Source organism: Myripristis murdjan, chromosome 22 (genome assembly GCF_902150065.1).
Source record: "Myripristis murdjan chromosome 22, fMyrMur1.1, whole genome shotgun sequence".
NCBI classification, from domain to species: Eukaryota; Metazoa; Chordata; class Actinopteri; order Holocentriformes; family Holocentridae; genus Myripristis; species Myripristis murdjan.
In genome coordinates this window covers 22,962,102-22,989,720 of record NC_044001.1, presented here as the reverse complement: position 1 = coordinate 22,989,720, position 27,619 = coordinate 22,962,102, and the positions used below count along the sequence as shown (strand labels likewise).

At 42.7% G+C, this 27,619-nt stretch overlaps 1 protein-coding gene across 1 annotated transcript; it reads left to right on the top strand.

Annotated features, from left to right (window-relative positions):
- Nucleotides 1-556: 556 nt before the first annotated feature.
- On the top strand, nucleotides 557-27,619 carry pdss2 (prenyl (decaprenyl) diphosphate synthase, subunit 2). Its single transcript, XM_030045075.1, has 8 exons — nucleotides 557-1,081; nucleotides 9,943-10,077; nucleotides 14,696-14,894; nucleotides 20,315-20,389; nucleotides 21,420-21,593; nucleotides 23,496-23,627; nucleotides 24,326-24,361; nucleotides 27,162-27,619. The coding sequence occupies exons 1-8, from the start codon at nucleotides 834-836 to the stop codon at nucleotides 27,315-27,317; spliced, it is 1,155 nt and encodes a 384-aa protein (XP_029900935.1). The 5' UTR covers nucleotides 557-833; the 3' UTR covers nucleotides 27,318-27,619.

Sequence of the window (27,619 nt, the reverse complement as noted above, 5' to 3'; positions counted from 1 at the left end):
TTGCCTTTGTAAATCAGTGCTGGGAAGACACATTTCAAGCACACACACCCATGTGCAGTAGGCAGTGTGTGCACAAATCCGACCAGCCGCAGTGTGACCTTATGCTGGAGGCCTGATGGAGAGGGGAAGGTGTGAGACAGCGCTCAGGTGGCAGCAGCTGGCCGCTCTCCTCTTACAGGAGCGCACCCAGCGCCACACTCCATTCAACAATCTGCCAATTTAATATCACCTTGATTATGTACACCCAACACTGCAGCTTTTACAAACCCATGTGGGCAACTATTTGCACCTTTTTAATACAAGAATCCACCTTTTATCACCATCTTTCACCAAATCACACCATGGCGGAATAAGGTGTAAAGGGCTGTATTCATACTGAAATAAAATGATTATGATTATATGCCGAAATCACCACTAATTTGTCGATATTCTCAGATCACGGTGTGCATCTGTGTACCCTGTCAGAGTTTTTAACACGGTTCGGCCAAAAGTTCTCCATCAACTAAATTGACACGAATCGGCGCTTGGCAGCATAGCAGCCTCCGTTGCCTTTTGCGACGTAACGTATTTTGTTGCGTAAAGATGGCGGCTCCCAGTGACAGGTCGTGTGTTATGGAACACAGGTGGCTCATTTCGCACTGAAGTCGATGTTAGGTCTACCAGAGCAGCAAATTATGAAGTTTTTGACAAAGAATACGAGTGTGCTACCGTGTGAGACTGCGTCGACGCGTTAGCTTTTCTGTTTGGTGAGATAGGAAATGGTGGCGGCTTGGTGCTCCGGTAGGTAACCAGTGTCACGCCAGAGACCTTCTGCTTAATACATAACCGAGAAGATGCGTTCAGCGGTGTGGCCGCGACTCTCCTGTATGGGCTGGCTCGGCCGGGGGCAGAGGAGCCTGAGCCTGTTCTCCAGCACGGCTCCGTCCAACTGGAGCAAGGTGGTGTCGGACGCGGAGAAGATCGTGGGCTACCCGACCTCCTTCATGAGTCTGCGCTGCCTGCTGAGCGACGAACTCAGCAATGTGGCCATGCACGTCAGGAAGCTGGTCGGGACCAAACACCCTCTACTCAACACCGCAAGGTAAAGTGTTTCAAACACATCGGCTGGCCTCCTGAGCGTTGATACACGCCGTTTTACTTACACGGGAAGTCGAACTCCATTCAAAAGTGTTGTCATTTTACACATCTTTGCTTATCGGCGGATTCCTACGCCTCGAAAAGTAGAACCAAAGACAATTCCTATTAATTAGCGTCCACTCTTAATTTCGGTATGTCTATAACTTATCAAGCAGCACTCTTTTTCACTAAAAGTAGCTCCCGTGTTGTCTTTCTTCTTCCACCTTAATATACAACAGTGGGCATGTGAGCCACTCAGAAAGTAGAAATCTGAATGACATGGGTGATGTTTTAATTCAAGAGCAGCTCCTGGTGATTAGAATAATCCGGTTCATATTTGAATGAAGTTTGGCTTGACTGTTTTTTTCAAACAGGACAAAACATTGTATTTTTTTCCCCTCCATGCTTTTGTAGTGTGCCCCCATTCTCTTATAAACCTTCTACACACACACACACACACACACTCACACAAACAAACAAGTGCTGCAAGTAACATGCTGCGGGGCCCCTTCAAGCCCTTGTACATAATCTGTCTCTCTCACACACACACTCTCTCTCTCTCTCTCTCTCACACACACACACACACACACACACCATAGCATCTGACCCCACCTGAAGACACAGTCCATTCATAGTATCCCGTTACATTACCCCTCAGCCATGTGGGCAAACAACAATTATTCATAATCAATAAATAGTTTTTTGCTGTCAATCTAAAGCCATTGCCTATATGATCAGTCTCTATAACAGCTGGTAGAAAATGCATGCAAAGCAGAATGCAGTCAGAATGCCTTGAATATGATATTGCTACGATATCTCAAATCCAAATGATTTATTGTACACTCTGCTCCCCCTCTGTGGGATTGTGTATATACAGTATGGCGAGGATGATGTGTAGAGCAGGATTGCCAGCTATCCTGGATTAACTGTGAGACTCCTGCTATCTGCTGAAGTCTCATGAGGTTAAATGAATAACATCCAAGAGCCGTTTGACTTTGAGATCAAACAAAGGAATGAAAGGTTATTATTGTGTGCAGGGCTGGGTGATATATTAGTATGAGACTAGCTATGGTCTGAGATTGTGGATTTTGTAATATCGTGATGTAACATAAGTGTTTTTTCCTGGCTTTATAGGCTGCATTACAGTGAAGTGATGCAATTTTCTGAATTTATTAGACTGTTGCTGTGCCATTATTTGCCTTTACCTGCTTGGTAACCGTATCCACATTACTGATGACATCTCTTCTGTGTAAACATCTTTTGAAAACACCAACAGTGATACCTACTCAAAAAAGCTGCAATATTGATATCAAGGTATATTTGATTTATTCCAGATTGTGCAGCTTCAGTGTTCTTTGCATAGTTGAACCGTCTGCCTGAAGCCCAGGAAATGTTGCAGCGCTTTACCAGACATGGTTCACATCCCGACCCCTCAGAGTGATTCCCCACAGACACATAAGAGACTCACAAGCAGCAGTTGTGTATGCATCTACCTAACAGGTTGATATTTTACATGCACAGCCATGCTGCCGGACATCTTTGGATCTTGGCAGCTTTTTCATTATTAAACAGCTCTCCCCAGTCAACACCTGGAATTTCAGAGAGGTGAAGATAGCAGGGCTAGCAAGGTGCATAAAGAAAAAAAAAATCTATATTTATAGGTGTGCTCAAACCATCTGTCCTCGTAGCATAAATCAAAGAACACTGTCTGCTGGGCTTTGATTTGGACTTCCTCTAACCAGACTGGTAATGCATTTCACTGTTTCTGGAGCTTCAGTCAGTTGATTTGACAGGCATGTCAACTGTGGATGGATGCATTACTTCAGTATGGACTCACGGGATTTAAAAGCCTTCGCCTTCCCTGCTTGGAAGGGGATACCCAATATACTGGCATGCCAAAAGAAAGGCTGCTCTGATCCCACTTGGATGCAACAGATAACACATAAAGATGGCAGCTTTCGCTTTCTTGCTAATTGCTTTTGTTCGTCGTCATACCACAGTGCCAACAACTAAACATCAGTATGCTCTGTTAGTCGTTTGCGCAAAGAAGAAAAAGGAGATCAAATGTGGCATTTGCATTGCATTATACTACTGCAGTATAAACAACGTGTCATGGTGGATGGCGGTCACGCCAGCAGGTACAGGCAGACAGATGAACAAAATCAAGCCATTCCTTTGTCTCATACATACAAAGAGTAGAGTGGTGATATTAGATAGGAAGCAACAGTGGGAAACTTTCCCAATATGCAGCAGCTGTTGTCAGATCTCCATCATGTCGGGCCATCTTTGCAAAACCAGGCGCAGCCAAGTAGTTGCGAATAATATTTATTTATTTGTGTGGTTATTTATTTATTTTCACATACTTGCATATTTGGCAGTCTTGATGTGTAGTGATGAGCTTGTATTGGCTGATAATCCACCTTTTTCACAGCAGCCATTTTGACATGAAATAGCAGGGTAAACACAGGCTACCAATGACATTAATAAAGCTTCTGCTCCACTGAGGCTTACTGAAAAGGCTCTGGTATACCCTTAATCAATTAATTAACCAGTGGCTCAGACTATATAAAGATAACTTGGCTTATTGATTAAATATAGGCAAAAGTAGGATTTATTTTTTTTTCCAAAGGGCATTGTACCCCTTTCATGTGAAAAGACAACAGTCCTGAGAAGTAAATACAGTTAATATTATTTTCTGTCACCTGTCATTCATCTAGCCAGTGCCAGAAGCCGGGAGTTTGTCGCTGTGTTGGCTCTTTAAGTTGCTGTAGAGGTTTCAGCGTCCAAACTGTTGCCACACCTCTCTTTATTTTGTGTTTAGAGGATTTTTGTTGTTTCCTCATTCCTGCCGGCGCTCAGGAGATGACACAGCAAAACAAATGAGGTCTCAAAGGAGTGCCGTGCCTTTCAGCAAACATTCGTGAATAATGCGGAACAACTCATGGGAAGACGTGCGAATCAGGAAACATACCCAATCAGCAGCCTTCAAGGGCATTTTCCACTGAATTGTAGAATTATATTTATTTAATTTCATTTTCATCTACGTGGAGCAATATTTGGGAATCAGAATTAAGGTCATGAATAGGTTCCTCATTGCCTGAAAGCTCTTTGAGATTTCCAAGACAGATTGGATATGTAGCACGGCAGAAAAATTCAAAGCATTGCTACACCTTAAACCATGAAAAAAAAAAAAAAAAACACAATTTTTACAGCCCAACACTGTTGGTGCTGTAAAGCCTGACAGTTTATTATCACAGACTGTTTTCCCTGCAGTTGTGATGTCCTTGGTGTCTTCCTAATGTTTGGCCTATTTCATGTGAATGGTGTCACACCGCTCAAATGGTTTAAAAGATGCAATTTTAATGAAGCGCAAGGGAATAGGCAGGAAATAAGATTTTGCCGCTGATTATGTAAGTCTGAAAAGGTTTGATCATTTTAAAGATTAATTTAACATAAATCAGTGTCATTAGGGACACACACACACACACACACACGCACACACACACACACACACCATCTAGTGGGCACTATGGAAGTTCAAAATGAACAACTTAGCCGTCACACCAGACTAGTGTCAATCTGCTGGCCATTGAATGATTTGTTGGCCCTTGAAATAAAACCTTAATTTGTATGCTCAAGTGGTAGCCGTTCAGTGCCATTTTTAAGTGTGTGTCAAACAGGGAGCTAATGAGACTGGATAAATCATTACTTTGACATATGCAACAGCCAATTAGTTCCTAACGAGACCAAAGCATTGCGATGCTAATGATATTTTTGATTTGCAACATTTGATTTGTATTTGTGTTCACATAATGCTGTATCATTAGCTAACTGCAGTATCTGGCCAACTGTTACTGACTTTGAAACTAAGCACATGTGAATGTGACTGTGACTGGCATGTCTGAGAGAAACTAATGTCCTCACGCCACACCAGAGAGATTGGACGTCTGACTCATCTTGATGACTTTGGTGTGATCACATGATAGTTCAAATCGCTGCCAAACTGGCTAACAAGACATATTTACAGAACAATAGAAAATGTGAACGCTAATGGGAGCTTGTCCTATGAATTGAAGTTATTTTAATAAACTTTGATAAAGTGTAAAGAAACTTATATAAATTGTCTAGGGGCCTACAACAAGTATATACATTTTTCAAGGCAGCCATTTTGAAATGAAATAGCAGGGTAAACACAGGTGTTACTAATGACATTAATTGAGGTTCAGGTCCGGTTCAGAGCTTTTCCATTGAGCCAGCATGATTAATAGCAGGGTCCTTTCTCTGTTAGACCTAAATGGAGCACAACCTAGTTTTGAATCAGTTTTCTAAGTAGTAAAGTAGTTAATATGGCGTGAGCGCAGTATTACCTGCACCTAATTATCATGTGTTAACGTTGCTAATGCCTGTTGGCTAATTGGCTGGTAAGAAAAACAAAAAAAAAAAACATCTTTTAATACTAACTGCGCCGATTCCTGTGACACAATTGGCCTACCCTAAATTTGGAAACAAATGTTCCTCATCAGGATATATTTGATTGTATTATTAATGAATGCATCGACAGCCACACCAAATATTTTTTTAGAGATGTCTCTTATAGGGCTAGGCGATATATCACTATAATGTAAATATTGTGGTGTAAAACTAGGTATCACTAAAAGGGTGCTTGAATTCATTGGACTGTTGTAGCTGTTGTATTGTTTGCTTTTACCTGCTGGGTTATCATATCCACTTAACGACAAAGGCCACAAGAAATGAACGCCGCTTTGGCATACAAGTGTGAGGATGGAGAGGTGCTCTTTGGAAATCGGGTTACACAGTCAAAGTCAAAAAAGAAAAGATTGCGGTTTCTGCCCAGTCTGTTAACAAGTGATGTGAGCGTGTGAGGGGATCATATGATCGTTACCCAGTGACGGGTGTGATTCATTTTTATTACTCTCATTTCTGTCTGCGTGCACTGAGGTTGTGCCTTGGATTCTTTTCATGTTGGACTTTGACTGACTGTCCATCAAAATCTCTTATCTGTAAATATCTTATGAAAGCACCAATAGGCAACCCTACAATATTGTTAGAATATTGGTATTGAGGTTTTTTGGTCAAAGATGTCTTGATATTTGAATTGGTCCACATCACTCAGCCCCACTCTCTTTTCCAGGCTACTTTTTTATAGTGAGTTATTTGTGCTCAGCCAATTCTCCATTGGATCTCTGTGTTAGGCGAGTTGTGATGTAACTGTGAGGCCTCTATTGTTCATTGATCAGGGCGGAGCTAGAACAAAACACACCTTCCAAATGTTAAATCATCGGATTAGCGGAAGAGTTGCCCGAGCTTCCTTACATGTTTGAGCAAAAGAAATCCACAACTTGGAGAGCCGAGGGAAGAGAAAGGGAAGAGAGAGTCCTCGAACTCAATCCCGCCATGCAGACGGGTGTGTTGGAAACAGTAGCCCAAGGGTGTAATAACCTATACACCTAAATCTGATATGACAATCCATTTGGGTGTTGTAGCAAGGGGTGGGGGCGGGGGTGAAGCAGACCTCTGACAGTCTGACTCCTCACTGTCAGCTTGGGTTGGCTGGTTCGTATTTCCCACTGTGTCTCCGCCTTAGACGCGCGGTGGATAAAAATATCCACAATAGCAGACAGGCAGACCCTCGTGGAGTTGAGTTTCGGTTTTTCCTTTCCTTTCATTCTCAAAAACTGCAGCTCAGCTAACTTTGCCCCAAAGTCTGGAGTTACAGTGAAGGGACTGCAGCCCAGAAAGAAGGCAGAGTAACTTTTTCTTGTTTTAAGGACAGTCCTTGACAGAGTTTGACTTTACACTAAAATTCCCTTCTACTGTAGTCCGCTTTGTTTTTTTTTTGTTTTTTTTTTCCCCACCTTTCTCGGATCTCGGTCGTCAGTATCATGATCAGTACGGTGACCACAAAGATGACTTTGAATAGCGCATTACAAATCTGTGCGTTTCAGCTGTATTTCGGGCATGAGTGAACTGTCACATGTTAAAATAAAACTTTAATTTGTAGGCTTAAGTGGTAGGAGTACAGTGGCATTTTAAAGCATCAAATTAGGCACTAATGAGACTGAATAAATTACTGCTTTGACATACCTAGTAGCCAATTAGTTCCTAATGAGACCAAAGCACTTGTAGCTAGACAGATAATGGGTTTCTCAGGGGCAATAACAGTATTGGCATTTGGGAGTCAAAAACATCAGATAGCAATTTATTGGCTGATTTTTTTTTGTCATATATAAAATGCACTTAAAATTATCCCAAGTGTTTTTTATTGCATATGTACTCTTTTATTTGCATATACTGATATTGATGAGCTAATAACAGTTGGTAATATCAGCCAGTCAATATATAGGTTGTGCTTCTTTTGCAATGCTGTTATATCAAGGTAAAAAAAATGCTTTGCTGCTTGTCCGTAACCTAAACACACCTCCCTAAAAGGACATGCCCTCATTTCTCAGACCTGGACCTTAAATTTAAAAACCAACTTCATGGTTTCACCACGCCGCCTGGAAAGTATGTTGAGGCGGCCGACGGAGGAGCAGGCACGTTCCCCACACAATTAGGAGAAAGCTACCCGAAATGCAACAGCCCGCCTCTAGAAACTAGGATAAACAGTAGGTCAGCACTCTCAACTTGTCATGATAACGGCATCAACACTCCGCGCCAGAAGCACATGCACCACATAAATCCTTTCCTTTAGAAATGTGCCTGCATATCGGGCGTACAATTCATTTTTTACCGGTTTCATTTATGAGAAAGGTAGACAGGGGATCAATAGGAAGCCACATGTGAGGCCATACATTTGCATGCATTAAGGCGAGTCCCTGTGTATGGCAAGTAAAGTTGCTGAATTCCTGTATGCTGCTGCAATTGCCAGCAGAAGGCGTGGTGACCTGTTCACAACCCTTTAAAATGACAGCAGTCCATTTCTCACTCTTTCTCCGGCCCCCCTCTCTCTCTCTCTCTCTCTCTCACCCTCTCTCTGTGTGTGTCTCTCTCTCTCTCTCTGTCTTTCTTCTTGTACATCATCCTCGCCCCACCCCTTTGCAGGAGGGCAGTTGTGATTGATTGATGTATGCTGGTGTGGATAGTGACATAAATATTAATCATCTGCCACCCTCAGGCCACTGTCTTACCCGGACTCCCCATGAGGAGAGCAGCTTTGTAATTTTGCTCTCTAGCCATTTGTGTTCAGCAGGCCACGCCGCTCTGTTCAGCAGTGCGCCAGGCTTTTCCCTATTTTCCAACTGAGCAACAATTCAGAGTGACCATAAATAACTCCCACGAGCAAGCTTTCGGTGATGAAAGACATCCTACTTAATGTCAGCGGTATCATAAATTGTCGGAGAGCAACTTGAGGTATTTTATGTGATGGGTTTGGTTTTTCTAGGGAACAAAGCTTCAGGGCAGGCAGGTTTGTGTAGTTTTTTTTCTTCTCTTTTATTTTTTTTCTCCGTCCGGTATCATTACACATTGAATCATTCACCTATTCCTTCTCTCATCTTTTCTCACGTCCTCCATTCTGTCTGGCCTCTGTTCCCTCCATCTCTCCCTCTCGTCCCTCCCTCCGTTCATGCTCCCTCACATCCACTCTCTGTCTCCGGTTCCTCCACCCAGCACCCCCACCTCCCCCCTGTGGTGCAGGGGTGGGTCAGAGAGGGGTTTGTGTGTGTGTGCGTGTGGGGGGGGGTGAGGCCAGTGTCTGGGCAACGAGCGGAGGGGGCGTGGCCGCTTGTCTGCCTCGGAGCCCCTAACGAGAGCGTGATTCATGGCACAAGGGGCTCCCTGGGGACAGGATTAGAGGTGCTCCGTCTAACCGCTCCCTTGGGAGAGTAAAAAGATATTTAATCTGCCCACCATGCATGCAGCTACAACTGGGCTCTGTGTGTGACTTTCTGTGTGTGTGTGTGTGTTCACAAAAGCAACTGTTTCTAAATACTTTACAGTATCTGTCAAGAGCCAACACTTAACTTGTATGTGCAACTGTGTACGTGTGTGTGAATATATTTGTATTTCTGCATGTGTCAGATGGTTGTTGCTAAGAGGGCGGGGGGTTGTTGTATAGTAGCAAAACTGATCGATTATAGCCATGTTTTTTTTTTCCTCCCATGATCCGTTTTTACTTTTTCTCAATTCATTACCACTGTCCAATGTAATTTGCAATGCTTTAGCAAAATGCAATGCGTTTTTTTTTTTTTTTTTGGTCTTTTGTTGTAACTGGTGTATAATGCATTTGCTGCACTTGAAATCCATTCAGATAAGCTGATGTGTAGCACCAGGACTCTTTATGTGGTCCATGACAACAAATGGCAACGACTAAGCTATGAGTATATAATATAGGCCGATATAGTATAGCTATTAGTTTGTAAGTTGTGACACCAGGATAAACTTGGCATGCAAACACCACATATCTTTCCCTTGTTATTAGCACTGAACAATTAATCAAAATATTATCAGCATTGCAATATGGATAAGTGCAATACCCAAATCACGCCCAAATCAAGTATTGTGGTGCTACAGAAATGCCTAAAGTCCTCTTGTCTGTATGTAAGAAAACAAGTTTGGCACAGATTCCAGCAAAAATCAAATTGTCATCATATAATATTTTTTTTTTTTTCAGTGAAAATGAAAATGATGATGCAAAATAAGATTTCCCACAGACATCGTGAATCACATCCCCTGTCAAAATAACTGCAATATGATGTCAGATCTTATTAAACAAGTCTTTGCTACAGAAGCTAATTCTTTGGGCACTTTCAAGTCCTAAATGAGTGGCTGGTGGTTTTCTAATCTGCTAATGGTGTCTACTTGCAGAGGCTTTGTGTACGACAGCAGGAACAACCTTCAGATGAGGGGACTGGTCGTCCTGCTCATGTCGAAAGCGGCAGGGCCGAGCCACGCAGCCTCCGATCTCCTCGCCCAGGACATGGTCAGTGGCATCTACCCCAGGTAAATCACCCAAAATTACTGCTATGGACGGGAGGGGTGGGAGGGGGGTGCACGTTGACGGCATTAGTTTTCAGTTGGATGAGTCACAGGATGGCAAATGAGGGACTAAATGTACTGCAGCTTTGTCCATTTTACTTTTGTACTGAATTGTACTTCAAGGATATTGCTTACATGTATTTTTCCATCCAGTTTCACTGTTTCTGAATTCTTCCACTAAAAATGCCCCTGCAACTGTGCAACTGTCTTTCTTTTTGGATTCGTGAAAGAGTATCAGAAGCAGCAGTCGGGTTTTCAGATGTGTCCCAAATGCACTGGTAGTTCCTTAAAACGTGGCACAGTCTGCTTTATGAAGAATGGGATTAGATGCTATGTTTCTGTGTTAACTACAGAGCTAATTAGCAATCTGTAATGCTATGTAAAAGGCTTATATATGTGCACTACTTTGAGAGAAAACAAACTTTTTTAAGCAGCACAAATGTTTTGTTGATCATTGCATTACAGACATCATACCCTTGAGGTTTTCTTTAATGTGATTTACATGTATGAGGTAATGCGACTGGTGCCTTGGATTATTAAGATAAATAGGCTATAGATTACAGTGGTAAGTTTACAGTATAGACTTCTCACAGATGCATTAAATCCACAGCTTGTCATGGGCTGTTGTTTTGGATGCTTACCAGCCAGCTTTTTACATTTTCTATTTTTTTTTTTTCCCATGCACAGTATGTACACTGCATGGGAGGGAGGATGCGACAGTGGCCTATGTGTTAAAATGATCGCTGATTGCTGTGTAGAATCATCAAACTGTATGGCAAGCAAGTCAGGATCTGTCGGCGTAAGGCGATCCCACTTTCATCCCTGTCACATCGTCGCTGAAAAATAAATAGTGAAATCAAACCCTCATGTCAGGTAATTCTAGCTTGCCGTCTGTGGGTATCGTCCATAATAGTTCCTGTAAATAAAGCTCTTTCTTTTCTTGTGAATGTGCTGGAATGAGGGTGAAATGCATCCACCGTGACAAACTGGGATCATTTCATTCACTTTCATATTTTCTTTCAATTTTATGTTTCAGTTTTTTTTGTTCCTAGCCATTACAGTGACACAGAGTAACACCATGCAACACCGGCAGGAGAATACATATTTAACAAATAAATATAATCCCTGTGTCTATTTGCACTTTTTCTGTTGTTTTATTTTTACAAATGCACTTAACAATCTGCGAAATTACTAACTAAACTCAAGTTGAACAAAAAGACCTCCAAAATGTGAAATTGTCATCGGATTAGCACCGCAATGCTCGGAGAAGATGATTTTGCAATTTGTCTTTGATTAAGAGCCAAGAGCCTTGTTCACGTCATTGCAGAGAGAGCTGAGTTATGATAATGGTCAGCTCACCGTACATCATCCCTCAATGTGCTGCTTGCAAAGTAAAAAAATGGCTCCTGTTTAGAGCCATAAAGGCTGCCAGTCTTCTCAACCTCGGTCTTTTAGGTTCATTTCTAGCAAATGAACGTGCTAATGATTTACAGATTACTGATGCTGCACTTAGCGCCCTTAAGTTGCTGCTCGCCGCCTCACACGCACACACAGCCTTGCAGAACGCTGCTAAGAACAGGGCCGCCGCTGTGTGCCAAGTGGTTACCAGAAGTGACTGCTGTGTTTGGCGTGGCTGCGCACTGGGTGCCTGAAAGGCTTCTTTCTTGCTGCGAGCTGGCACAAGGCGCATGTGTCTAGCAGAGCCGTGTCTGTGTAGAAACATCCTAATATTAGGCCTAATTGGAATAAGCCATGCGTCATGGAAGCCCTTCATTCCGGTCGAGCTAGCCTGAGTAAGGTTTTTGAGCCTGAGCCGTATTGACAGGCTGCGTCTTGCAACAGGACGAGTTATTATCCGCTCACCTCGTGTCACAACTTGGCGCACAGATCACTGTGGCTGTGGAGCGCTGGAACTGACATGCACTCCCTCACTTGTGTGTAATGGGTGGTCATCTCACACACGCGCTCACACACAGACACACACACACACAGCACAACTTGATCACCTCATTTGCACTATCTCGCTGCCTGTGTCTCTCTCTCTCTCTCCAGTGCTCTCCCACCTCTCCTGGGCTCATTAGCACCTCTGCTGATGTGGAGATGGAGGGAGTCGGGGTGGGAGGAAGGCACGGGGGGGGTTAGAGGGTGTGTGTGTGTGGGGGGGTGATTGATATCTCCAGGGGATGGTCTCCTCCCTCCTGACAGGCAGCATTTGTAAAACATCTCCCACTCCGCTGCCTGACACCAATGATTCACCAGAGCACCAAGAAGATAGATAGAGAGACAGATAGACGGATAGACAGACAGATTGACAGATAGATGCACAACACTCACACACACACAGCAGTTGTAAAGCACCAGTATACCTCTTAATTTCCTGTGACAAATTAAAGCCAATGCAGCCAAACAGTGCACGAGACCGGTGTGACGGACAAGCCACCTCTCTAAATCACACACAGGGACACACACAGATCTGCAAGGCTGTGTTTGATGGCGAGGCAGACTGCGGAGGGAGGAAAATGGAACAGAACAGTCAGGACAAGGGGCGTGGTGAGGGGCGTTACACCTCGGCAAGATGGCATCGGTTGCTATGCAACTGGGCACCAAAGCTATTTATACACCGGCCCCCTTGTCCCCCTTTTTTCTCCCCAAGCTCCACTGCTGCTGATCAGGACTGCTGGATTGGAAGCACAGTTTTGGGATGAGCACGCATTCGGGTTCGACCGGTGTGCGTTTTCAGAGGCAAGGTGCAAGTAAAACTTTTCGGATTGAACCAGCTGCTCGTCCGTATTCGCTATTCGATATTTAGTATTTTTAAATACGGCTATTTCTGTGCCCCAGAAATTCCCCCAAAATGACGAGGATTTGGTGTTTGCCCACAAGGTCTTCTTATTGGCAGCGTGGAAAAGCCTCTGAAACGCACCATCACGGGACAGTAAATCTCTGCGCTCAAAGCCAAACTAATGAAATGCTTTTAGGTGGGTTTGCAGCTCCTTCAGCCGGGGCGAGGCCGGTCTCACTGCAGGTTTTACAGACTGTTGGGTAAAAATCCTCCCACAACACACTGGAATGATTCCTCCGGTCAGATGTCTGAAATAAAAATAACAATAATAAAAACATATTTGCTTTCTGCGGCCGAGTTGAAACCTCCATCATATTGAAGGTGGATGACAGTAGGGCAGAATAAGAGCCCGATATCAACAAATATCGGTATAACCCCAGGATGTGTTTGTGTGTGAAGTAGCTACTCACTGGGCTTATCTTGGGATTTTGTTTTTTTTTTAAAATCTCTATATTAGCATGTGCCGTAAGATAAACTCTGCTTAGATATAAAGGAGCAACGGACGTTGAACTTTGACTGATTTCTAAAATGTAAAAATATTATTTATCCCCTTGAAATCAGTTTGAAATCCGACACTTGAACCTTGAAGCTCGTGCAGTAAGATTTCACCGCATCACTCTGCGGCGCTTTGGCTGCAACACCACCGACTGTCAAATGTAGCCCTCCACTTACTTTCTTAAATCTCCAGCGTGTTAACTCTTGTTTAGGCGAGTGCGTTATTGCTTTGCATCGCACAGCAGAGAGACCCTGCCAGACAATGGGTGTGATTGAGAAGCGAAATAGATGGCATTATTGAATTTTAATCACATCTTTTGGGGGCGACATCGAACACGCAATTACCTGGCTGCAAGACGCAAGTGTGTGCGTGCGTGTGTGTGTGTGTGTGTGTGTGTGTGTGTGTTTGTATAGGAAGGGGTTGGAGCGCAAAGCAGACGACTGGCTCATCAGGTTCGCACGGTGGCTGAAAGATGGTCGTAAGTGGCTATCAGCGCACCCAACCCTGTCTGGATGGATCCCTCCTGTCGCAGCGAGGCAGGCTCCTTCCATATGGAGAGGGGCCTAATTATCCCCCACCAATGACTGAATCAACATTTGATTATATCCTCCCTAAGGCTGCGCTGAAAGGCTCTATTCAAAGACCACTTTTATGTCTTTTCTCTCATAATCAAGAATGGCTGTTATTTGCTAATGATAAGCTTAATGTCTTTTTTTTTTTTTTTTTTTCTTTTTTTTTTCTCAACACAACCCCTGACATACCGTGTTGCAAGATGTCTGTGATGTTTGGTGGCTGAGGCCCATGAGCGTGCCGCGGTAAAGATTTTACCTCGTGTGTGATGTTTCTTAAACAAAACAGACCCGTTTCTTGATGTTCTCTAAATGCACAGTGACTCTAAACATTTCAGGCTGGATGAACTGTGATGATCGTCGTGATTTGTTGGAAATTCTCTGGAAAATTGTGTGTGTTTTATTCAAATAAAGAACACGTCCTCTGATTTGAAATCTCACAAACCCTTTATGGTGGGTCATTTCTCTCTGTGGTGTGTGGGCTGTTGTCCGTGATGCAGGGAGAGTTTGCATACCTTCCAAACCCGCATATTTCACCAGCGTCAAAACAATATCGGAGACCTCTGTCAAAAAGCTCTCTAACTGTCAAGCCTCACACCTGTCTTAGAAGTTGTTGACAACAAAAGCTCTGATTTAATGTTTTTTTTTTTCTTTATTCCTTTTTCTTTTCCACAGCCAGAGGAATTTGGCCGAAATCACCGAGCTGATCCACACGGCGTTCCTGGTGCATCGCGGGATAGTGGACCTGAAGGAATGGACTAATTCAGACGGTCCGCTGAAGGACATGCAGTTTGGGAATAAAATGGCTGTCCTAAGCGGCGACTTCCTGCTGGCCAACGCTTGTACCGGGCTGGCCCAGCTAAATAACACTAAGGTACCCAACACAAAGGTTTATAACAATCATCTTCCTGAGAAATTTCTAGATTTGCATTTGAACTGTCTTGAAGAGGAGACAACCCACACTGCAAAAAGTCAAAGTCTTACCAAGATTATTTGTCTTATTTCAAGTAAAAATGTCATTTCTTCTTGTTTTTTTGCACATTGGGTACTTAGATCTTAGATCTCGAGGGTCATCTTTTATTCTTTATTTTTGATTTACTTATTCTTTATTTTTGATTTACTTAATCTTGTACTCTGTGGATACTGCTGAAAACTGAATTTCCTTCGGGATGAATAAAGTATCTATCTATCTATCTAGTCAAAATATCTCATTACACTTAAAATAAGACATGATCAGCACAGAAATAACTTTTTACTTGTGATACAAGTGAACAAGTGAAAATTCGCTTGTTTCATTGGCAAAATTTGTTTCTTGTTTCAAGCTAATTTTCACTTGTTTCAAGTAAATTTTCACTTGAAACAAGTGAAAATTGTCTGAAGACAAGTTATTTCTGTGCTGATCATGTCTTATTTTAAGTGTAATGAGATATTTTGACTAGAAATAAGTCATTTTTACTTAAAATAAGACAAATAATCTTGGTAAGATTTTGACTTTTTGCAGTGCAGCGTTATACCACGCCTAACTCTGAAAACTCAGGCCTGGTTTCACTGTTTATGAGAGGTTTTCCTCTGGTGATGGCATTTGTGGTACATCATTGCCTTTTGAGACGTGGATTCCACATTATATATTTAAAAATAAACTCTCTGGAGAAGTCCGAGAATACCAGTGCCTTTTACCAATGGGTCACTTTGTGGGAATATAGCAGATTTGATTTGACTTAAAAGCTTAATTGACATATCTGTTGCAGTAGAGGGAGCTTTGCAGCTGTTGTGGAAATGTTTACCCATTTTGAAAACAGCATTGAATTACAAATCTGTGACATCCCTGCTTTTACATTTTGTCTCCATTTTTTTTTTTCTCGGCGAGCGCTCATCTCCACGGTGTTTGTGCACTGCACTTCCCAGAGATGACCTGCCAATCAAACCCAGTGTCCCCTTTTGGTGTGATTTCTGTCCTTGGACTTTCTATTGATGAAGTTTGAGTCTGCGTACATGCTTTTCTTTGGCCGTCCAGCCACAGTGGCATTCGCTGCTCATGTGACCCAGTTCTTTTTCTGTTTAGTCTAAAGAAACCAGACACGTAAAACAAGGATTTTTTTTTTTTTCCCAGCAAACTGAAAAGCTTTCATGAACCGAGCATGAAGAGAGCAGCAAGAGGGGCTTGTAGTGGATTATTACTTACAGCCACACAAGCACAAACATTTTAATAGCGTACAGTGGGAGAATGTGGATTGAATACTCTACAGAGATATACGCCACGGGAATCCTTCCTATTGAATTTTTAGCCACGTCTGTGTGTATACGTGTGCCAGTGTGTGTGGTGATCTTGTAAGTGCACCACAGATCATATCGGGTGCGTACCCCGGTAACCCCCTCGCTGACAGATTCTGTCAGCGCGCCGCTCTGTCAGAATGCGGTTGCCTGAGTGGATCAAAATACTGTAACTGTGTTTCCCTTCGCTGTGCCATCAGCTGGACCCACCCTTATCAGCCCTCCCTCCCTCCCTCCCTTCTCACTCAGTGCGCACAGTCGGGGTTGATGCCTGCTTTACGGCTGCCAAAACAGGTGTTCTGTACCCTCCCAAAGTGATGATGCAGGCGGTGGCCGTTGCACTTCCTCTAGTGGAAATACCGCAGAGGTACTAAGGAGTCACAAGGCTATGATTTAGAAATTATAGCTGATTCCAGTGGTGTTACATTTTTTTTTTTACAACAGTAATTGACTTTCATTAGGATTCGTCAGTGCATCACTTCAAATATAAAAAAATACAGCGATGCAAATGATACTCTTGTTCCCTGTTAGAAAGCAAACTGAGAATGAAATGGATGCAGATTGGCTGATGGCTAATGATAATTCAGTTACATTAAAGGCACATTCACACTGATATCTGGTCCAGGCGGTGGTTAATTGGGCTCTGGAGAGTTTAGTGTCTTTGGTCAGGTGAGAGCAATGCTGTTCAAACTCAGGTGGCTGCAACAGCACCAAGATCAAGGTCTGAGAATTCAAGTCCAAGTCCTGGAACAAGAAAACTGTGGTGGTGTTTGTTAGGAGTAAGGACATAAAGAAGAAACAAAGGAGACAGATGTTGATATCTAGAAGTCAGCATTGAAAACCTGGCATTACAAAATTTTTTGAGGGCTACCTGCAGTCTGGACAACAGCCATTTAATCTTGTGCTGTTATCACCAGTGAAGAAAAATAAATAGATAAAAAAGTTTATAATGCTGAGCTTAAGCTGTTGAGGCTGGAATCCACTCTGTTTTGACGGCATCTACCACCGCAATCTCTTGCTGCTGGGACGACAGGTTACAAAAACGCTGTCCAATAAATGAGCTCATTGTGAGACATGTGACTGTTGTTCACAAGCTCTTTTTTCACACTCTGGGCCCTGTGAACCAAAGTGAAGCCAAAACAAAACAAAACACCTAAACATAATTCACTCTTCCACTACGGAAAATTCATCCTCATACCAAACAAAAACTACAGTTGTGATTATACACTCACGTGAAATGTCCATGAACATCATCTCTGATGCTCTACAACACCTTGTTGAGGAAGCTCAAGTGAATATGTCTGTGAATCATGCAGGTTCCCCTTCAATGTAGGGTTGCCTATGAAATACAAATAAAATTTATCCACGCTTTTCAGTTTGCTGAACAAAAAAAATGCTCATTTTATGTTTCTGGTTTGTTTGGATTAAACAGAAGAAGACGTGGGTTGCATGAGCAGTGAGAGTCACCGTGGCTGAATAGACAAAGAAAAGCATGTAGACAACAGTGTCATACCACGGCCATGCCATGGTTTTCATGTAAGAACGACTTAAGACAGCAATTTTGGACTTAAACTGAGGTCCATATTGAGAGGAACAAATGACCGGCAGAACTAGTTTTGTGATGTTTTGTGAAAGAACTTCATCAAGCAGACATTAGTCACCTGACTGGGGCGTGTCACTTTGTCTTATTTAAATCTGTAAAGTTAAAATCTGCATACAGTGTGTTTCAGCTACATCAGACTTTAAAAAAACATCACCAGCCAAATAAAATAAAGGCTATATGGTGCGCCTTAAATCTTTTTTCCTCCACCTTAAACTCATTTCTTGGATGTCTGTATCCATGCTTTTTAAACTAAACTGAACAGGGTTTGACTTTGATCATAAAAAAAAAAAACTGACTTTGTGTCCCAAACAGTGGACATCTCACTTTTCTGCCAGTCGGTGTGCATGTCATTGTCCCACAACTTTTTGAAGAGATGGGTTGACAGGTAAAGTTGGCAGCAGCGCTTGAATATTTCAAAGTTTTTCTCATAAACCAGATTTTTTTTTTTTAAGGCAGTGAGAGTGATGGAGATTGTGTGTCGTGGCCTTGAGAGGAATCCTATGCCGCTACTTGTATAAACGGTAAAGCAATCTCGCTGTGGAGCTCCGGTTTCTCTCCCTCGCAGACCTGTCGGCAAAACACGATCTGGCTGGATTTGGGAATGGAGTAAGGGGGAGGCAGGGGGAGAGTTTATCTGATACTTTCCAAAAAAAGACCCTCCTCCACCCCCCACTTCCCAAGGCTAGCAGAGACACCACATCTGGTAATACTGTAGGCACATTGTCCTTCCAGGTCTGTGGGCGAAGCTCAGGTTTCCTCAATATTTTCCCCCCGTGGATTGGGTTACCCAAAGGGCACTGTGAGGCTGACGGAGCAGCGAGCGTCACCAGACTTTTCAGATGAACCAAGGATGTCTGGGATGCGCTGAGGGAGCTCTAAATTTAACCTCATTCGTCTGAACTGTACTCGCACAGCTTGGTCCGATCTGTCTGCCCCGGTCTGTGGGTGCGGACTCAGGACAGAGAGACCGACCTGAGATTTTACCCACTCCTTAGACGCAGACCTTCAGTAAGCACTTAAAAAGATGCAGCGTCTCATCTGGTTGCTGATAAGCAGCAGGAGTGTTTCCGTAGCTAAAAGGTAGTCATGTATGCCCCCTGTAAGAGGAAATGGGCAACTGCAGTCATTTAAACAAAAGTCAAGCCTGCCACAAAGCCTCAATACAGGTCATTATATCAAATCAGCACCGGGTTACTTTTTTTCCCTCAACCTAAATGCTTTTGTCTCTTATATTCCTGACAGATTTGAGGCCTGTTATGTTATGTTTAAGAATGAAACAGTCAGTGTATACATATGTATGAATGGGTTAGTATATTAATCAGCCACACCCAGTTGCATGGGATTCATCTTCAAATAATCAACAAGTTGGAGGGAAACAGCAGAGAGAGCAGAGGGAAGAGGACCCAGAGGTCAGATCATCTGTCCAAAACCTCATTAACCCCCTCGGCTCTCTCGAACGCCGCCTTATTTTGACTCGCCATCTGCCTTTTAGCTCCATTTCAGTCCCCCGGACTGGACGGACACCCAATCCGGCTGCGTAGTGGAGTCTCGACTGGACTTTGCTATAAATACAAAGTGTAATTAATGAAGGCGAGTCTGGATCTGCTTTATGAAATCAGTGGGAGCTCCCCTATGGCCTGATAATGAGCTGGCGAACGGGCGTAACCAGAGCTGGTCAGCGCGCAGCCGTTCACCTGGCTTCAACCCTCAGCCCTAAGACTGCTCACCACAGACCATCTGCATTCAAACAAGCAGCTATTCAGATCACAGCATTGTACGGCTTTTGGGAAATGCAGTTGTTTTTATTACCAATGCCATGGATGAGCTAACTAGCATGTTAAGTTTTGCTCTTCCTCAGTTCCATTTACATTGCAGGTATTTAATTGATGCTCTGAGCCCCAAGCATTTTATAATAAATGAGCGGGTAGAGGTTCAGTGCCAAAGCCCAAGGACACGTCAACAAGACACACAGCTGCTGATGGACACGTTGATTGTTGTGCGGATCAAACCTGTAATCTTTTGGTCAAAGGATAATCTATAATCACTCGGCCACCCCGCCGTCTGCTTTTTTCCCACTGTATGGAAATAATGGAAGGCTGCTTTACATTTCAAGTTCTCTGCCATATTTCAGCACTTGTGGCCCACATTTTGAATGTTATTTAGCTCCTTTTTTTTAGCTCAGCCAGATAGATCACAAAATATGTTGCATAAATGTGCTGAACTGAGACAATTAAGACCAAAACTAAAGGACAACATGTTTCACTTTCTTTTCCCCCCCATCACTGCAGGAATATATCCACTTTTGGCTACTGGTGTTGACAAGATTATCTACAGTCTTACCCCTTTGAAACTGAAATAGTCAACTAAGACAAACACATAAAAAAAAGACGTGTGATGTTTTGTTTTTCTTTGTTCGACAGGTTGTTGAACTGATCTCCAGCGCCATCGGTGATTTGGTTCAGGGAATCTACCATGAGAATGCCCCGAATGTCGAGGTAAAGCATCTTCTCTCTGTCTTCAGACCTGCTTTGATGCGAGGCTCTAGAGTCTGGGACGTGACTTGACACTCGATCAGGACGGACTCCATCCGCAATAACGCCGTCCTCTGTGATAACGGCTTGTGAAACGAATCGGCATGACGAGTTACACCGTGCGCAGCAAAATAACTTCAAAATGTGTCGGGGCGTCTTACGGAAACAATGACATAATATGTTTGACTAGATGCTAAAAAGGGAGGAGAAGTGTTTACAGTGAGGCGAAGAGCAAGAGCTGTCATCTCAATACATAATGAATTAGAAAGAGACTCTTTGTGTGTCCAAATTTACCGCAGTGCTGTCAGGTACCTGTCAGCAGGCATTTCCTTAATGATTTCACAGCGCTCTGAAGATCTACCGCAGCTACACCTAGTTGTTTTGTGTGGGGGTTTTTTCTCCCCAGAGAGAAGTTTTCAGAGTACCGTTACATTTTTGGCCTTATCTCTATTCTCTGTGGAAAATACCTCAGGTTTAATTAAAGTTCTCACAAAGGCCATTTTTCTGTTATCAGGACCTTTAAAGGATAGCTTACCAAACCTGCTTCTCAGCCCTGCCAGGATTTGCCCTGATGGTCCCAGCGATCATATTACACATTAACTGTTTATATCATGTTGGACTTATTTGTGGCAGAGCACCACCCTATCAGGCAGGCCTACCACAGCCATATTCCCCAACCTGATAAAACAAGATTTAAAAATGTTTATGGAGTCTCAAAAGTGTTTTTTTTTTTTCCTGCTATGACTCTGCATCCTTTGCCTGTCCCAGTTTCCCTCCACTCCAAATAACATAAAAAACCTGCGGGAAATCCTGTGTTATATGCGCTGTTACTCTTTGCTGCACAACCAATTACGTGCTGCAACATAAAATCATAGAACAAAGTTGGGGGTTGTTTTGATGGCGGGTTCAGGATGCTCTGTGGGAACTTTGAGGTTGCACAATATAAGCGTTTAGGGCTCAAGATTGTTGTTTCTTGCCTCGATTTGCTCCGCAGGAAAGTAGTCCCACTGACGGGCTCAACGTGGCTGCATGGGAGGAGCAGACGTTCCTGTCCCACGGGGCATTGCTGGCCAAGAGCTGTCAAGCTGCGATGGAGCTCGCCAAACATGACAAGGAAGCCCAGAAACAGGCTTACAAATACGGCAAGCACCTCTCACTAGGCCACAAGGTAAGTCCTACCACCAGGGTCTGACATGAACACCTGCCAGTTAAAAATGGTCTTTGCTGGATAAACCAGTGATGGTCACGGCCACACCTGTCCAAAGCTTTTTTACATGATGACATGTAATGCCACAGGTATATACAGTCTTTGGGTTTTACCTCTTCTCAAACTTTGCCCTTGTTCAGCCAATCAAAGCCTGACAAAAATAACACAGCTGTATCAAACAGGATCCTGATTGGCTGACAGTTAACACTACTCCACACGCTACACAAAGAAGTAGCATCCAAACCTGTGTTTCTCCACTGCCTGGATGGGTCACTGACGTTATTTTAGATGAAACTCAATGTTATTCCCATGTGCCAAGAAAAACACAAAAAAGATCCATTGTATGAATGAATGAGCAAGTTTCAAATGAGCCGTAAACCTAGTTAAAAACGTGGATTTTCTTGTGACTATCGTCATCCTCCTCCAAGATTTAAGAGTTTGTAAAAATCAGTAACTATAATACAATAGTACTTTTTATGGCTAATGCTGCTGTACCATTCACAAGTCAATCAAAAGGGGGCGGGAGGAACAAAAGCCGAGGCTGTGCTCTGATTGGATCGCTGTAACTTTTAATCTTCAGCATGGCTTGGTGAAATCAGCCGGGTCTCTCTCTGCGTACACAGGACTTCAGATTCTGCCAGATGATTTCTGGACTTAGTGATGACAGTAAAATTCATTTTAATAATAAAAAAAAAATCCTGCTTTTCTCTCTTGATTTAGTGTCACTCAGTACTTGATTCAGTAGCATTTAAAAAAAAAAAAAGGGTAGGGTGATGCTCTTCTATGAAAAATATGGATTCGCTGGTGTAAGTATTTTGGTTTACAATAATTATTCTTGGTAGTTATTTTATTTTATTTTTTTACTTTAACAGCACTTGGCAGGTGAACCAGAAAGTTGATTTCAGACACTGGCGTACTAATACATCAATGTTTTGGTTTGAAAAAAGTCCTTTTTTTTTTTTTTCCATGACCCCCGACTACTTTTCAACTTGGGCAGCAGTGAATTCAGACTCATTAAGTAGAAACGAAGGCCAAGTCAACAGCTGAAATCTGGTTTTGCTCTTTGTTTAAGATTCGCCAGTTTTCTGCTCCATGAAGTTTGTTAATGGTAGTTTAGAATGATCCCACTCGCAGCACTTTTATTAGCCGTGTCCTCTCCTGCTGCGGCTCCCTATCGCAGCGTGTCTGCAGTCTGCATGGCTACAGGGGATCTCAGCATGGGAGGAAATAGAAATGAGGTCTTTCAAGGAGAGCCATCAGGATAACTGTGTCATATCAGCTGTGTCTTCAAACAAAGTAGTACCATTTTTCATCATTCTCTTCACTAGCGGGGTCATCCAGGGTGTAGTTAGGCCCAATACTGACACACTCCTGTTGAATTTCACTGATGAAACTTTACTTGTTATTAGCTTAAAGGTCCCATTTTTGGATATTATGATTTTGTTTTAAACTCTGCTATGGCTTATGATAATATTCTTCATCATGTTTTGCAAATAGATATAGTCAAGTTAAAAATGGAATTGAACTGAGTTAAATTAAAGTCCAAATGAGCCAAACCTGCTCAAATGCTGCAGACGTACCTGACTGGACAGATTTCAGTTATTGATTAGCGACAGGATGCATTCAGGACCAAGTCCAGCTCTGATACATTAATCCAAAACTGCCTGGAAAAAAGGGATTTTTAAATGTGATCACTCATACCAAATTTAACCAGACTCTTCATCAAACAGCTCTAATTCCTGGGTGTATATAAATAGAGGAAAAACTTGAATTCCTGTATCGAGGGCCTTGTAATTCATCTCTGTGCAGTTCAGATGAAGCTTGACAGACTGAACGATGACAAATCTGCTTTCCCCGCTGCAGCTGAACTCAGACCTGCAGCCATTCGTGAAGAGCGGCGTGGGAGAGCCGGTGTCGTTCAGTTTAAATGCCGCCCCCGTGGTTTTCCACCGTCAGATGGTGGGGCAGGACAAGTGGTGTCAGCAGCTCCAACAGGTAAAAATGGACCGGGGCACCACTGGAGCAGCTGGACTTGGTGCTCCAGTGATGCCAGGCGCCAGGCTCGGTCATTCCAACCACACGTTGTTGAACATATTCAGCCATTGGTGCCCCCCTGTGTGCTCAATGCATATGTGTTGATCAGTTTCTACACCTAGGAATGTTTTTATCTCTTGGCTGAAAATGGCTGTTTTATGTGGAAACCTAATTTAGTAGCTTGTTAAAAGATCATCTTAATTGAATTTAAGATTCTCAGGCCTCCTGTAACCTTTCAAAATCCATGAAGGTTTATAGATTTGGAAAAATGATGCCTTGAAAGTTTTGAACAGGAATTAATAGGCTTTACAGTATTTTTTCCAACACATTAAATTAAACAACGAGATTCATCAATCTGCCTCAGGTTTCTTGGTCTCTGTCCTGGCATGATGGACATTTGTGTTTATCCGTTTGTGTCAGGCGCTCAGCTTTAAAATGAATAATTTCACCAGGATTCCTCAATGAGGTCATGAGTAAAACATGAGGCATCTGTGATGTCAGATTTTGATCAGTGTTGTGTCTTAGCCCAAAGACAAAGCAGTCTTGAGTGCATGATTTTCACCAAACAAGATGTTGATAGTCATTGAAAAGTCCTTCAGTCTGATGCCCAAGTGAGTGTGCCAGTGCCTGCTGATTGTTTCTTTTCTCTTTTTGACAAGGCGAGGACATTTAGAAACCAGCTGGATTACTCAAAGGTGAGTCATGGGGTTAAATTGTTGTTTTTTAATGAGTTATACCATGTTATATCAGTGAACCCTTTAAATTCAATGTCATTAGTGTTTTATGTCTTAACACATTTCTGAGATACATACAGTTGGTATTTATATATAGATTTTTATTTTATTTTATGCACCTTTTTATTCAGTGGCACTGCAGGTCAAAGAGAAAGAGGCTGTCTTTTCACTCTAATATCAAAGTTGAGAAATGAGCTTTGCAAAGTCAATGTGTGAGGGAAGAAGGGGACAGATAGGGGTGCAGGAAGAGACTCAGGCAACAGGGGAGGGGTCTGATGGTGTCGAGGGGGGGGTTATCTAGTCCTGTCTGAAACCAGAGCGGGACGGATTAGTTACCGAGGCCTATTTGTGGAGGAGACACTGAGGCTCTGAGACAGTGGCATTGTGAGAGAATCTCCTTCAGCAGACCCGCCGAAAAGGGGACGCGGGGCAAAGTTTGATGAGTAGGAGAGAGAGAGAGAGGGGACACGAGGAGGAAAGGTGAGAGCAGGAGACTTGAAGGAACATGACGGGATGAAATTTCGGGGACAGAAAAAAAAAGAAAAAAAAAAATAGGACTGGAGTATAAAAGCATTCTTAAATTCAATACTGACCAGCTGCACAGAAGTAGGGAGGAAACTGATCGGAGAAGTTAATGTGTACTTCACTGGCACCTCATGTTATACATCTTCTGGAAATTGTCCACGCATGACTTAGCTTTTATTCTCATCCCATAAACTCTGACAAATAGCTGTGAATGCTTGAAGACACGCCCCATTTTTGCCTGTTTTGCGTTTAGTCATTTATTTCCAATAAGAAAACGGCAACACAAATAACACTGAGCCGTAGCGAACAACTTTGCCGTCCTTAAAATTGATCCTTATGGGTGATGTTGACAAAAAAAAAAAAATCCAGACAAAGTAGGAAAGGCTTATTTTGGCATTGCTAATAAACAGAAACATGTCCACTTGCAAGAAGTGAAGATGTTCTCTTTGTCCCAATTTTGCCATCAAGAGCTCTAAACCAATCACTGAGCATCAGATCTAACAACGACAGCAAAACATCAGCATGGACACAAATTTTAGAGCTTATTTCATCATGACAAAATACCTTTTTTTACTTTTCATATTTTTATTAAGGTTCCAAAAAATAAGACATGCCAACAGCACACATCTTCCTGTATGGTTTTAATGCAAATGCAAAATGGCAGGTATTTAATCAATCAATCCCTTGTTCAGTTTTATACTTAATAATACTTTTTTAAAAATTATTTTAGATCTAAAAAGAACATAAACTATAAGGAAACCGTATCAAATGAAATGTAATAATTTGCCTCTGAAATACAAATACAACATGTTTAGAGTAACAACACTGGATCCTTCAATGCAGATTGTCTACATAAACTTCACTTAATCACCGACTTCAATTTAAGTGGGTAGCAAACTGTGCAGATGAATGTTTGCCAGTCTTACGTTCAGCTGCAAATCTCCATCTCTGCATGCAAATTTGTGGCGTGCATATTTGGTGTACCGAAGCTTCATAAATGAGGGGTTTAAATGAGAATGCACGAGGTGCTCCGAGGAAGTCGTGGGGGTAGGTAACGTGAAGGAAAGGGGGAGGATTATGGGGGACATTAGGAAATGCAGAGGGAAATAAGGGTAGCAGTAGACAAGATGGTGTGAAATGAGGTTGAAAAAGAGAACCTTTTCTAAATTGAGCAAGCAGCCGGGGCGGTGCAGCGTTCACCTGCAGGGTTTTTTTCCCCCCTCCTTTTTTTTTTTTTTTTTTTTTTTTTTGAGGGGAGGCCTACAGGGCTTTCCAGCTCCAGAATTCATGAGGTAAAAATGCCCTGAGCAAAACGATGTCCTCACACAACAGCAGCAGCGCACAGGGAGACACCCAAATTCTCTGTCTGCTGTTTAAGGCTGCTCTGCCTTCATGTCTTTCCATTTCATCACATGTGAAATGTGCTTGCTGGGTGCATGTAAGTGCTGGGCCACGCATGCACACACACACACACACACACACACACACACACACACACACACACACACACACACACACACACACACACACAAACACATTTTTAGCTTTTTTTCCCCTACATTTAATCACGTCATGTCACTGAGAACAAAAAAATCACAACTTACAAATCAGTCACATACTCAGGCAGTCAAAGACTTGGCAACGTCGGAAACGAAAATGAAAAAACGCAAATGTACTTGAAAAAATCTACGATGTGATTTATTCAAAATCAAGAAATGTGTGCAAGAAATTTTTTAAATTGCTTTGTAGGTTGGTCAAATTATAAACTGCACTGTGGCAGAAAGCCGCCTTGCCAAGTTCAGAATTGAAAACTAGTCAGTCCTGTGATCCGGTGCAACAGTTACTGATATTTAAAAGGTAGTAGCCACGTGAGGGACAGGAGAAGCTTTGGAAGTAGAGCTTTATAGATACAGCTATTGTTACCTTGTCATTGTGAATAAAGGACCAGCCATCTTTCATAGAAATCTCTGTGGTAAACTGCATCCAGTGAGGCAGGGGCAGCATGTGAACACAAAATGTCTCTATAATCAAACACAGACATGACCGGATTGTATAGTTGGCTTTCTGTAATCAAAAGATATGCTCTGTGCTCAAATCCAGTTTTTCTCCTCAGTTTATGAGAAAGGCAACTTTTTGTCTCCCCCTTAACAGTTTGTTGTGATTCATTGCGGAGAGCTGAATAGTAGCACGAATCACAACGTGACAAAGTAATGTCAGTGTTTTCATCCCTCAACAGCTTTGGGCAGCAGTCAAGTCGGAGAAAGGCGTGAGCTCAGCGGTGGACTTATGCTGTTACCATGGCAACAAGGCTCTGGAGGCCATCCAGGCTTTCCCCTCCTCAGAGGCTCGATCCGCCTTGGAAAACATCGCCTCCGCTGTCACCAAATTTTGACCTGGACTGACACACTCTTGTTTCTAACTGTGCAGCGTATGAAGTGTCTTTGTCTCCGGCGGCCAAGAGACAAGAACCACAGAACTGTTGACGCTCACACGACAAATGAACTTCTTTTGAGCCAAGTGGCGACTCGTGTCTGTAAAGACCGTTCTGCTCTGGGTTTTGGATGATGGTGTGCATCACAAATGGCAAATGTAATGGCAATATCCATATGGTCATCATTAAAGAAAAAAAAAAAAGAAAAACCCATTCAGCATCACGTCATAAATTTTCTTAAACCAGTGAGTACCATCCTCTTG

Excerpts from the sequence above, each read along its gene's own strand:
- pdss2 (XM_030045075.1), top strand. The coding sequence starts at position 834 with ATGCGTTCAGCGGTGTGGCCGCGACTCTCCTGTATGGGCTGGCTCGGC. Across the intron at positions 1,082-9,942 it reads CCTCTACTCAACACCGCAAG|AGGCTTTGTGTACGACAGCA; the intron begins GTAAAGTGTTTC and ends GTCTACTTGCAG. Across the intron at positions 23,628-24,325 it reads GGTGTCAGCAGCTCCAACAG|GCGAGGACATTTAGAAACCA; the intron begins GTAAAAATGGAC and ends CTTTTTGACAAG.